The sequence below is a fragment of the Simochromis diagramma genome, unplaced genomic scaffold, assembly GCF_900408965.1.
Source record: "Simochromis diagramma unplaced genomic scaffold, fSimDia1.1 OVJJ01000699.1, whole genome shotgun sequence".
Taxonomy (NCBI): Eukaryota; Metazoa; Chordata; class Actinopteri; order Cichliformes; family Cichlidae; genus Simochromis; species Simochromis diagramma.
The window spans coordinates 379,397-393,487 of NW_024387495.1; the positions used below are offsets into that span (position 1 = coordinate 379,397).

The 14,091-nt window shown below is 40.8% G+C and overlaps 1 protein-coding gene across 1 annotated transcript in view; it reads left to right on the forward strand.

Annotated features, from left to right (window-relative positions):
• The window catches only part of LOC120725651 (RNA binding protein fox-1 homolog 3-like), a 64,303-nt gene extending 53,937 nt beyond the window's left edge, over window positions 1–10,366 (forward strand). The window contains exons 10-11 of the mRNA XM_040018627.1: window positions 2,721–2,799; window positions 10,276–10,366. Of these exons, the coding sequence (XP_039874561.1) occupies window positions 2,721–2,799; window positions 10,276–10,320 (124 nt within the window). The 3' untranslated portion in view covers window positions 10,321–10,366. The remainder of the gene's footprint in view (window positions 1–2,720; window positions 2,800–10,275) is intronic.
• The last annotated feature ends 3,725 nt before the right edge of the window (window positions 10,367–14,091 follow it).

Sequence of the window (14,091 nt, forward strand, 5' to 3'; positions counted from 1 at the left end):
CTTAGCTTCCCTGCTTGGCTTCTGTGTCCTTGTCTAGTCTCGTCTATTTTTTACTTTTCCCTGGAACACTCTCTCACAGTCTGTTCTCTAAAACCTAAAACACGAATTATGGATTTGATCAACTGGTCCCTGAATGCAATTGACACCATCTTCTCAACGAGAAGCCTGGGCTCGGGTGAGCCTGACTGTCCTGGAGGGACTTTCCCTGCTGGATACACGATGGACGGGTGGACGAACTGGAGGATCGTGTGCCTGGTGGGACTGAAGATATCTACCTGTTCGGAACCATGATAACAGGGTTCTTGCTGATCGGAGCTGGCTTGGCACTGGCTTATCGAAGATTAAAGAAAGCGGAATGTTCAAACCCCCACAAGGCTGGGACGAGTTTGAGAACTCATGATGGGACGAGTCGTGAGTTCTCAAAATGGACTCATTGAACGCAGCACGGATAAGATCTTGGAGAAGCTCGAGGCTGCCGTGAACACTCAGAATAAGAGCGCTGAGCGAAAATTGGATAACATCATGGAGAAGCTCGCGGATCTCCAACGGGAGATTGAGAGACCAGTGTCGAACAACAGCTTTGAAATTCACATGAGTTGTTCGCACTAAAGTAAAAACCACCATCACTTCGGCCCCAGCTGCGGTCTCAAGGCTGGAGCTGAACAAAAACACCCTGATAACAACTGTGCTTAGACTGTTCCTCCCCTATGCAAGGCCACCTGGGTTGGCTGGAAAACTGTTTACTTAGCCCGGCAGGGCGAAGGACACTGTCTCAGCTGAACTGAACACATACACTGATACACACTCATCCCCCTCCCTTTCCAAACGCCTTCGATGCCTGTCCCTTCCCGGGGCAGATGGCGGGTCGACTGGACCAGCGCAGACATGCTGCAGGACCGGATGCCTTGTCTACACCGGCTCTCTCTTACCCTTTACCTGCCCCTGTTGCTTGTCTTGTGTTTCGTGGTGTATTGACAGTCATGTGCTTTTTGTGCTGGGGTGTTTTTTCTGTTCTTCTCTGAGTGGAGTTTCTTTCTCCTCCTCTCACCTCATGTTATGTATTTTCGTTGTTTTTTCCTATCAGCCTACCTCTCTGACTTGTCTTTCCAATGTGATATTTGTGTAAAGTTTGGTCAGAAGGTTCCTTTGTAAGTGCGCTTGCGCAGTAGCGTGCTGCCTGCTGTAACCCATAATTTTCTTCAGGATTAATAAAGTATTCTGATTCTGATTCTGATTGGTTTCTGCTTGGCCGTCACCTAAAGATTTGCATCGCTGATGTAAAAGAAACACCAACCAGGGAGAAATGACAAACTGAACATCATCATCATTCCTTGTGTAACTGCTTTGTCAGAAAAACTCAGGAGAATTTGAGCATCCCAGTGCACCTCAGACTAAACCACACCCTCAACCAAAACCGCCAAAATCATCTAAGCCACACAGTGTTTGCTGTGCGGTGCATCAAGAAGTGCTCAGAAAAATCAAAGGTCAAAAATCACTCTTTCAAAGATGAAGGATGCAAGAAGGTTTGAAAGAGGAGTAAAAGATCCATATCCGCTATGAACGCCCATCATTGAACAGAAGGGGTGGCCTACAGCACCATCTATCAGCCACGTGTGGTGCAGTCTCAACACAGTCTAAAGATCCCTTCTCAGGCATTTCAACCTCCACTCAAACCTTGACACCTACAACCAAACCTCGGTAGTTCACATGATTGGGTGGGGCAAGGTTTCACAATGGTTTCAACTGTAACTCTCAGTAATGGTAATGACCCACACCTTCTTTTCATTGGCTCATGTGATGACTTACCTGACTTAACCTTTACCTGGGATTACATACCTGGTTTTTAGAAATGAAGAAGCCCCTTGGATGAGAGGTGAAAGAAATCCAGCTGGTATGTTCAAGCTCTGTAGATTAGATGACCTTGATGACTGAGAACCCACACAGACATGTTTCTGTAGCCGTTCATGCTGGAGATCAAACAAATCCAATGCTGCCCTCCTGTTTAAAACATCAGTTTTGAGAGAAGCGTAATTTTCATTACATGGCCTGCCAGCCTTTAGTGTGATTGATTAGTGAAAATGATTATAGATCTCAGTTAAAATAAGTGGCTCCAAGATATGATAATATATTATTAATTACTCTTTGACAGTTGAAGCTGAGAATGCTAACAATATTTCTGACTGAATTCCCAATCAGAAAAGACTGGTACACAATATAACACCAGTGAGAGTTGGAACTCCAGGTTCCCGAGTCGATTCAGCACTGCCTTAATGCAGCTAAGTGAAAGCTGCAACCCATTCCTTATTATTGCCGTTGTAAATAGACAGGTATTTATAAGGTCTAGCATTTTTCTTTGAGTACTTTAATCAGCACACACATGCAGTGCTTCAGTCTATGACTGTCGTGCACGCCGTTCTATACTGAGGCTTGTGTCTTTGAGCTCAGATACTTTTCCTGTCACATTTTAACAAACCAGGTGCGTCAGAGCAACACTTTGACAGATGAGGGAGAATAACAAGCAAACAAAGCACGTCCCAGGTGGTGGCAGCATGAGAGATGGGATAGAGTCCCAGCTAATATTGTTATTATCAAACTTTCATTTTTCACCTTCCATCTTTCAAATATGTTTATAGTCTTTGTTTTGCAGCAGTTGCTTAAGCAACTGTACATTTATACTGCATTTTAATAAAAGCTGATTCTTCCTACTTCCTTTTATGTAGTTACGGCAGAGTCTATGCAACCGCAGACCCCTATCACCACACCATTGGTCCTGCAGCCACATACAGTGTGGGCACTATGGTAAGTCTGCTACCTGTTTCCTCACTGCTGATTGCTGCACCATGCTAGAATATTACAGTAGACTGATACAACATCCACACACTGTCTTTGAAATACACTGTATGACACCATACATATTATTGGAGATCGTTATAAATGTGAATATTTATATGAACAAATAAACCGGTACATCAATAGCTCACATGAAGGTTTAAGAGTTTCAGAAGCTCTCCAACAAAAGCTTTTATTTTTACTGAGTTCTGATTCTCTTGGAGGCTCACATTTCAGAAAACCAGAACCAGCTTTGTTTGTTTTGGAGAAATCAGTTGTTTTATTTGAACGTCACTTTCTTAGGTGAGAAAGTCTCTTTGTCTGTAGTCAGCTTCTCTCAAACTTCAAAGAGGCGGAGAAAAGCAGACTTTCTTTGTTTTGTGTCAGTCAGTATGAACTACGCAGCACAGGCTTCAACAAGAGAGGGAAAAGGAGGAGAACACGAAGCTGAATGTGAGCTTCTGTTAGCTGCAGGTGTTTCTGCTGCTGCTCATAGATCAGACACTGAGTGCAGACAAAATCTAATACAGCAAACAAGATAATATATCTAACATAGGAAATATTATATTCTAATGAATCCACTCATTATGTGGTGGTTTCCACATAAAGAGGATCATAATAAACAATGAGATCATTTTGACGAGCAAGTTTTTTTCTATTCTTTGAGAAAATTTTAATTTTTGTGGGCAGGACTGGATTAGTAACTGTGTGTGGTTTACCAGAGTCATGACATTTCATTCAAATCCAGCAAATGTTCAATTTAAATAACAGACATGGCACAAGCAGTGAACTGGAAATGTCAGCAGGTCTTTTAGTTAGCTAGCCAAATCAAGTGTTTCACCTTTCTTTATTTACCATAATAATAATAACGTATGTGTCACAGATTTTATATGTCAGTCTGAAACTGGTGAAAGAGCGAGGATACTCTCTCTCCTCAGATGAAACTGTGTGAAGTCTGACAAACAAGCTCCATCTAGAATTACACAGATCTCAGATACTGTCAGAAAAATAGAAACATGAGCTTCATCTGTGTTTCTGCTTCATCAGCTATAACCCGAGTTTATCAATGCTGTCATGCAGTTAGCTCTCTTAACCATACTGCTTTCTATCCACAAATATAGAATAAAATGATCTCTTGGACAAAGCATGGGTACCACAGTGACAGCATTGAGATTTGTAGCATTGGCCGACATCAGGTTCAGTTTTCTTTAGTCTTTATTCAGCTTTCTGCAGGTGACTGACGTCCAGCTTGTTAATGGTGGTGTGAATCTCTTTATGACATAATAATAATAATAATAATGGATTGGATTTATATAGCACTTTTCAAGGCACCCAAAGCGCTTTACAATACCACTATTCATTCACTCACTGGTGGAGGCAGCTACAGTTGTAGCCACAGCTGCCCTGGGGCAGACTGACAGAGGCGAGGCTGCCATATCGCGCCATCGGCCCCTCTGGCCAACACCAGTAGGCGGTAGGGTAAAGTGTCTTGCCCAAGGACACAACGACCAGGACAGAGAGCCTAGTGATCGAACCGGCGACCTTCCGGTTACAGATGCGTTTCCCAGCCCTCTGAGCCACGTTGATATGTTTCTGCTCATTCTCAAACTTTTGACTGTTTATTTGGGTTGTTTTTGTTTGTTTGTTTGTTTAACTGCATTGTAAGCACATCACATCGATCTTAATGTATGAAAAAACTCACAGATGTGATGAAAGTGGTTTTGAGCAGCATCACCTGGTAAATGTCCCTCCTGTCAGGTTGTTACCGTTTTGTATCTAACACTGAAGACGAGCCTCTGTGTGTGTTTGTTTGTTTGTTTGTTTGTTTGTTTGTTTGTTTGTTTGTTTGTTTGTTTGTCTACTAGTTGGATGATGTTTTATAAATGGTTGTGAGCACTCTGTGTTTGTTGGTGCTGGTGCATTTCATGTTTGCCTTCATTAGTCATTAATTATAAATATTCTTCAGTGCTCGTCTTTTTGAAGGCTACTCTGCACTGCAGATGGACGATGCTTCTTTGTGACGTTTGCATCAGCATATTTTAAACCTCTAATTAGACCAACAGTAGATTTAAACTGAAAAGATGGTCAAAAAAAACAGCTGAAGACATTTTTATACAAATGAGCTTTTGATACTTTTTTTCACTGTTTTATATTATTTTATGTGTGTTGGTATTTCTGGTTTTATTGTGAGGCACTTTGTGATTTTTATCTCTGAAATGTAATATATAAATAAATGTTTCTTACTTACTCAAAAAGTAACATTGGAATCAATATTTTACAGCAAGGTAACATCAGTTTTGATTTATACATTGTTTCCTAACTCTATAAGACAAATTATGACAAATAATCCAAATAAATGTGTCAAATTTATTTTAAAAAAGTGGGTCACAGATCAACTGGGAAAGTGCTAATGAGGGCACATTTATGACACCATCAGCATATTTGACAGCTGTGTCCTTGCTGTTAAATTACAATAAAATTATAAATGAGTTTAAAGAAATAAATCTCTCACACTGAGCTCCCCCCCTCTATGGCGTTATTTTTGTGCCACTATTCTGAGCGCACGTAAAAACATTTGCAGGTGCAAGTGTTGTATTTTGAGGAGAAATTTATTTTGAGTGAAGAAAAGCTAAATTTGAGTGAACAAAATTCATTGCTGCATGCAAGAAATGTATTTCAGTGTTTGCTATTATCCACACACACAAAAAAAAATCTGATTGGCTGTTCTGGTCTCCAATCAGCTCGAAATGCAATATCCCAGAATCCATTTCGTCCAAAACTCAAACGAGGCAGTGGCGGAGTTTGAAATATTACTCTTTCTGGGTCACAAAATAAACTTTTAAGATATTTTCATGGATATCTGGGGCCTGGATCTCCTCCATACCTGCTTCATACCCTGGTGGACGGGGCTATGGCTCCCCACACTCCATAGCAGATCGTTACATGGAGAAACCTTTGGAATACAAGCATGCTGATCCACACAAGTATGCACACAGGTGTACACACGGGTGTTCACAGACGCGGACTACACCAAAAAAAAAGAAAAGAAAAGGAAAAAAAAGATATTTTCATGCGAGAATGTTTCTGTGTAAACTTCAAATATCTTCTCGATTCATCAAGACATCACATATTTGCATAACTGCTCTAACGTTTTCGGAGATGCCTCAGCTGATCATTGATCAGTTTCATGATTGAAGTAGCAACAGGAGAGGGAGGGGAGAGAATGAGAGGAGAGGCAGCTGTGCAACGTAAAGACAGAATAACTTCAGCTTTGTGTCTTTTTCATTGTAGCTGAAGTCTGGGACGAATCGTGTTCCTAACCCTCAATACGGATATATTGTAATTGGTCCAGCCCAGAGTTGATCATGACCAATTGGCTAATCCACCACATTTCATTGTTTATAGCGTTACAAAAACAAACAAACAAACATAAAAATGAAAAATCATCATCGGCCCACCGGGCAATGTGCGGTATGCCCAACGGCCAGTCCAGCTATGCAGTCAGCTGGTGGGTAACAGGCATCTCCGAAAACATCAGAGCAGTTATGCAAATATGTGATGTCTTGATAAATCGAGCAGATATTTGAAGTTTACACAGAAACATTCTAGCATGAAAATATCTTAGAAGTTTATTTTGTGACCCAGAAAGAGGAATATTTCAAACTCCGCCACTCTGTGCTCCTCCGCCACTGCCTCGTTTGAGTTTTGGACGAAATGGATTCTGGGATATTGCATTTCGTCATCTCGAGCTGATTGGAGACCAGAACAGCCAATCAGATATTTTTGCATCCAAGTCTGTGATTGGCTGGTTTTGTGGCACAAATATATCGGTGCACAGAAAGAGTTGAGTGCGCACGGGCAGAAATGTTGAGAGCGCGAGCAACACATTGCGAGCGAGCGCAAATGCAAAAACTGAGCAAGAGGGGCTGCTGTTGTGTGTGTGTGTGTGTGTGTGTGTGTGTGTGTTTGTGTGGATAATAGCAAACACTGAAATACATTTTTTGCACGCAGGAATGACTTTGTTTACTCAAATTTAGCTTTTCTTCACTCAAAATAAATTTCTCCTCAAAATACAACACTTGCACCTGCAAATGTTTTTATGTGCGCTCAGAATAGTGGCACAAAAATAACGCCATACCCCTCTATCTAACTAAATCTACAGTGTTGTCAGTTTGTATGAATAGATCTGATCCAAACTATTGGAGGCTACTGAACAAATGTCCTGCAGTAATAGTTTTTTTGTGATACCATAGTTCAGTTTTTTTTCACATATACGCTGTAAGTACTTTTTCCACAGGAATCCAGGGCCTATCACACAAACCTCAGAGCCTACGACAAATGTTTACAGTTTTTCTCAGTCGCTTTGGTGCTTTTCTCACATTAACATTTGCACAGCAATTAGTGTATTTCTCAAAACAATTGGTGCAAACTGCAAAACCTAGTGGATAACCTGCAAAAGCAGGTCACTTGCTGAAAATCGATAATCCCTTCCTGAAAAGCAAGTATTCATGTCAATGACACTGCCAGTGTCACCAAAATGTGAAGTCGTGACACCATCTTGATGAACAACATAGTCAAATAGCTTTGTCATGTTGTCATTATGACAGTGTTCAGTATTCTCTCAGTGTTTTCCAAGAAAAGGTCAGAACTCGGTGACACTACCTGAAAATGCTCAAGACAGCACTATACACTTTTTGTACAGACATTCCTGTAGTTAGGGAAGTGAGTACAAGACACTGAATATGCGTGTTTCACATTTTTATTGTGCCAAAGAAAAATACTCTACAGTCACTTATTTAGAATAAACATGAGAAACACCCTTTTGGTCGAGCTGTGCACAAATGTGAACAATACAACAGTGCACATTGTAACTGAACACACATGAATCACTCTGGCACATCCAGATGTTCCTGTCTGTCTGGCCACATATTTTCATCTACATCACAACAGATATAATTCCTTGCAATGCAGCGAGGAAAGTATCTCCTGGAGTGGCGACTCCACCCTCTGCATGACTCTGCTGTGATGTCGTCACATGCATCCATGCTAGCAGGGCCATTTGCACATGTTAATGCTGGTCATAAACCTCCCACCTCCAGGCACAGAAAAACTTCTCTATTGGATTAAGGAGTGGGGAGTAGGGAGACAGATATTCAACCAGCGTTCTGTCATGTGCTGCAAACCACTGTGTGACCATGTGTGAGTGGTGAAAAGTGACATTATTCCAAACAACAACATACTTGTTGAGTTGGCCTCCACCCCTCTCATTCTCAGGGACTATGTCCCAGTGAAGCGTGTCTAAAAGAGTCAGGAGATGTTGTGTATTGTATGGAGGGGAATATGGGTGAGGATGCCATTGTCTGAGATGGCTGCACACATTGTAATATTCCCTCCGTGGGACACAGTGGTTGCTCTCTGTGCAGTGCGATTTCTTCCACGCCTTCTGCCTTTGGCCAGACTGAAACCACCTCAACAACGTATATGAATGTGTGCAGTGGTGCTCTGGCTTCCAGCTCCACGCTTTACACAGAGAAATGTAAGAACGTTTCCTGTGTAACATCATGCATTTTGTATGTTCTGTGAGTATATACACAGAATTGCCATTCTACTGCATGAAACTACACAGAGTAAAGCAGATTACAGTGCTGAACATTAGAGTATACATACAAGACGTGTTTTACCCGTACATCTCCTTCAGTCTTTCACTGATGGGTTCAAATGCACTTTGCACAATTGTTTCGTGCGCATTTCTTTTCTCTTGAGCACTCTGTGAATTGTTGTAATTGACACAGATCCAATATTGCCAAACACATCGTTATCCTCTATGACAGCGCTTTGAATTTCTTTCAACTGTCTTGCATTGTTTGCAGTCATCGTTGCACAAATGGCTTCCTCTTGCTGCAGGGTAAAAAGGGCCCTCTTCCACCTCTGCGAGGCTGTCTTTCAGTCCTTTGTGGTGCAGATTACAGCAAAATTACAGTAATATACACTAAACATGAGATATTATGTCCAGTACTATACATACCTGTTCTCCCTACGAAATGTTTGAACGACTGAGTTCACAGTGGTTCTTCCAACATTTGGTCGCACCCTCCGACCAGCCTCATCCATTGTGAGGCCGTGATTGACAACATGATCAACAAGTGTTGCCCTACTTTCATTAGGGATCTGCGTATATGTTTGGCGTCTTCTCCCTCTTCCCCAGGTCAGCATCGTGGAAGAGGGGTGAGGATGCAGGGGGTTTGTCCCCCCTGCATCCTCACCCCTCTTCCACGATGCTGACCTCCCATTTCTGTGTCACAGAATTGTAGAAATGGTACACACCACGTCCTGCTCGGTTCATATATGCTTGCCAATTGAGGGTTCATGGGATTGATCCATGAGTGGCTGTGAACAAGTGGCCTGTCATTGGTTACAACTAATACTTCCCACACCTCCTCGTCAGTGAAAGCTGACGTTCACCTGAGAGAAACTGTTCAATTTTGGGGACATTTCCAGGAGAAAATAATAACAAAAGGTATCAAATTTGCTTGACAGAATTTGAAAACTAATTCCCCAGTTTTGTATGTAATGACTCAAACAATGAAATGACGACTATTAGTTTTATTGGGAACAACTATTCAGCATTTAAAAGTAGAGTTCATTTGTTGTCGACAGCAGAGAATTGTTTGAAAGCAACTGATACACGTCCAAGAGCATTTGCAGTTTGTTCAGAGGAAGGAGACACTATGATGTGCACAAATGACTAAATGTTGTGGAGGTTGCACTAATGGTTTTGAGAGTTTTCATTCTGATCTGAGAAAAGCACCAAAGCGACTGAGAAAAACTGTAATGTTTCATGGCCTGTCTCAGCGTTTGCTTGCTACCATGGCACTTTGATAGTTTTGAGTTTACACAGCAAATCATGTTACAAACAGCAATAAATATATGAAGTATGACCATACAGTAATCATGCCGTAACCCCAGCCGGTCACAGCAGAACAGGAAGAAATCTCTGACCCCTCTAAACCTGCTTCCTGTTAAAAGGGAGTTTTTTCTTCCCACTGTTGCCAAAGCAGTTGCTCATAGGGGATTGTTGGAGTTTTCTCTGTTTTCTTTGTATTATTGTAGGGTTTTTACCTTACATTATACCATAACTTTAGGAAACTGCTGTTGTGATTCAGAGCTATGAAAATAAAATTGAATCGAATGTGTAATCTACTGTGTATCTGTCAACTTACTGCAGAAAATTATCAATTATCACAATCCAAACAATACATATAATTTTTCACATAATATACCTTTTAAAGCTACAGTGTATATAAATGTTTTTCACAAATTTACTATGGACAAAACAGGGAAACAAGACAAACGGACAGACAGATGATAGATAGATAGATAGATAGATAGATAGATAATGATTCTTTACTGAATACTGATTGGAGCTTTTCATCTTTGATGTTGCAGGCTAGCCTTTACAGAGGAGGGTGCAGTCGCTTCACTCCCTACTAGAAAAGAGGGAGACAGGCCCCCCTTTCCTTTGCCGCAGACATAAAAAGCAAAAACTCAAATCAGCTAAAAACAGCTTTCACCCCCTTCGTGAAAAACTCACAGCAAGATGCTTCCAGGTGGCAGATGTAACTCTGACATGCAAGAATCATCTTAAAACTGCTTCCCTGTTTACGGACTGTAAACATTTACTGATGTCATTTATTGATGTACTGTACTTATTGTTGTAAATAACAATGTGTTGATTTGAATGTTTGGATTGAAAAAGGTGAACAAAGACAGATTTAGCCGATGTGGACCGAGCCGACCAAAAACTAGACTTTAATGAAATTCAAAGAAACTTTTGTTTTGCCCTGTGACTCGGCTCCTTTGAAGTGGCCTCCTGAGCTAATTCTCCAGGCGTTCTCAAGACCTTTCAAAGTTTTTCTTTGAGCTGCTTTTTCACATATTTTCAGTCCAGTTCTTGTACCTTGACCATTTTCAAAGAAATTGTTTGTTTAAAGTCTCAGTACTCAGGGTTAGGGTTAGGCTGCTGAGTGTGTGTTTTTGCTGTCAGTGACTGATTGTAAACAGAAGTTGAGCCTGCAGACTCCACCTGTAGGTAACCACTGTTGGACACGAGGCAGGTATAAAGGTTACTGGATGGGAAGCGTCTTGTCTCACTGCAGCTCAGACTGACTGTAATCTTTCTCAAACAGACTGGCAAAGATAAATTCAGAGGAAAACTCTTGTAAATTCAGACAGATGCACATGTTGTAACTAGCCTCAGCCAGTCTGCTTTAGTGGGCTCAAATACTGAAACAAACAACGTTTTTTGGCAAACAGTTTACTGTAAATTGCATTAAATGTAACCCAGGAAAGCTTGTCTCCTTTTGCACCCACTGTGTGTGTGTGACAATATTTATGTATTTAGAGTGAGGGGGGTGGCTTCGGGTGGGTGGCTGAAGGCTGTGACCACAGTGCCCAAACTTTGGCTCTGTCTATTTATTTAGAGCATTTAGTGCCAAGCCTGACTTACACTGCATACTCAGTGCAGAGCTGAACTGGACTAAACAGAGGATCTTAATAGAAAGGTGTTAGATTAAATGTAACCTTTAATGTCTAAATGTATAATATGTTAGGATTAGTTAAATTAATATGTGCAGTATTCACAGTCTCGTGCTTTTATCTTCAGACACTCTCAGTCAAATACAAAGATACAAACAGTTTAATATGCCAGAATTAAATTTCCCATCCATTTAGCACTATGTGACCAGCTGGGCCACTTAACTTTAATATTTAATGTGGAAAATGCTGACAGTTTCAAGAAAGACAGAAAAAATATGACACTACAGTAGATTCCTAAGAAACAGCAGCACAACGATGCAAGTGGCAACAGATTTTCAATGTATTACAGTAAATTGCTGCAGTATCACAATGTTTGCTTGAACCAGTTCAACTGAAAACTGATAGAAAACTGATATCATCTTATTGTCACTGCTTTCCTGTTTATGGCCATCTCGATGCACTCAGACCTGGTCCCTGCCATTAAACCAACCATGTCAAAGGTTGGGATTTTGTTAGTTGATTACTCACTTTTACAATAATTTTGGTCACACAGCAGTTTCCAACCACCGTTTATTTAAGTCACTCAAACATAACACAGTTTGACAGGCATAAAACTGTATTTTTGTGCCAACCAGGTGATTTCCAAGAGCTATTAGCTGAAATCTTAGGATATGTTGACAAGGTGTGTCGAGATATTTGAGGAAACTGGACAAATAGAGGACAAAAAAGACATGGCAGACCTAAAAAAAAAATGTTAAAATAGATGAACAGTGTCATGTCCTTCAGAAATAGCAACGCAAAAGCAAAGGCTTGACACAGGACCTGAGAAATGATCACCTGATCCATGTACTATTCTCTGAAGGCTCATCAGAATTAGGGTGGGTGCTTTTCAGTGGCAGCCATTTTTAAGAAAGGAACCAGCGAAAAAAGGCTGAGATATACCAAATTATACAGGAACTAGACTGAAAATCAGCGGCAGCAGGAATGATTAACCCAAACAACCTCAACAATGTTTCAGCAGTCTGGGACAATCTCGACAGAGAATGGAACAAAAGGCAGCAAACACCTACTGAAGAGCTTTGAATGTCCTGTAAGAGGCCTGGAGAACTTAAAGAAGTTACAGTGTTACTGTGTGTATGTTGAATGTAACAACATTTTCCCAGCACTCCTGTGAAAAACCAAGTACACCCCATGATTCAACAGCCTGTAGAATCTCCTTTAGCAGCAAGAGCTGGTTATTTTGTTTCTGTATGTCTTTACAAGTAAATCACTTTGTTGTGGAGGAATTTTGACCCACTGTTCTTCATGATGTTGCTTCAGTTCATTGAGGTTTGTGGGCATTCATTAACGGAGAGCTCTCTTAAAGTCCAGCAACAGTATTTTAAGTTCTGTCGAGGTCTGGGGATTGCAACACTTTTTTTTTCATTACATTAACTCTTTGCAACTGTTGCATGACCCACTTTAAGTATTAGCTGTTGCAGAGATGCCTCAGCTTTGACTCTAGAATGCTGATACACTTCATCTGTCCAAATCACTTTGTTTCAGAAGTCTTGTAGTTTGTTCAGATGAAACTCTGCACACCCAAACCACACTGTTGTTTTTAGAGAGAAGAGACTTTCTTCTGGTAACTATGACAAACAACCAATACTTGGTCTTTTCCTAATCTTGAACTTTACAGGCCTCAGTTACCATGTTACATGTTAGAGTCTGAGAAGTGGGTTTTATGCAGTTTCTCTCAGCACTCTGAACTTGGGGTGAATTTGCTGGGACACCCACTGCCTGAAAGACTGTGGCATTACGTTAACACACCTGAAAGCTCCAAACCAGCAAACTGCTAAGACTTTTATATATGTTCACATTTGCTGGGGGCTTGTCCAGTTCCCGTCCATGAACAGGAGTTTAGTTTCATATTGACTTAGATGGACTCAAACCTGACCCTTGCCTGTCCCTGCCCCTCAAGGAGCTGAAACTGCATCAGAAATGCTAAAAGAAAGTGTTGCATTATGAAACCTGAAAGGTGAGTGGAAGAGTGGGATATTTTTTTATCTAAACTCAGCATGAATTGATTTTCTAACACAGTATGGAGGAAGAGCTGTGTCAACCATTGCAAAATGAGAACCGTTCAGAGTCTACTGATCGTTGCCACGGTGCCCAGGAGGTCGGAGGTATCCCATTGCTGCTGAATGTCTCTAATAGAAACAACAAAAAGCTTATACACCAATACTTCATGTTTCATGACTCCTCGTGTTCTGTGGAGGCAATAATTACACGTATGCACATGTAGGAACATCAGAGGATGTTTCTCACAATGGTGTTATGAAACTGTGGTTTTCTTCCTGCCCCCTGCTTTAATATGTATATGGTCATGATTTATGATGTTCACCATAATGATGATAAACGAATACATCAATATTACTACTAATGACAATAAATAAACAATTAAATAATAATAAAACATTTAAAAGTGCAGCTGATCATGGCACAGTCCAGTCTTCGTATCTTGTTGCTTCTCACTCTTAAAGAAGGACACATTTTAGTTACCTGATATTTCAGTACGCTCAATCAAATAACAAAAGATAGTTCCATCCACATTGATTGGTCAAACTATTTAACACCTGCATGAATATCTGTTGAATAATAATGCTGAGAGATTGCTACAGAGATGGATGTGTGATGGCTTTAGAAACATCTTTGAGAGCTGAATAAGCACCGAGCCTTTCACCAACA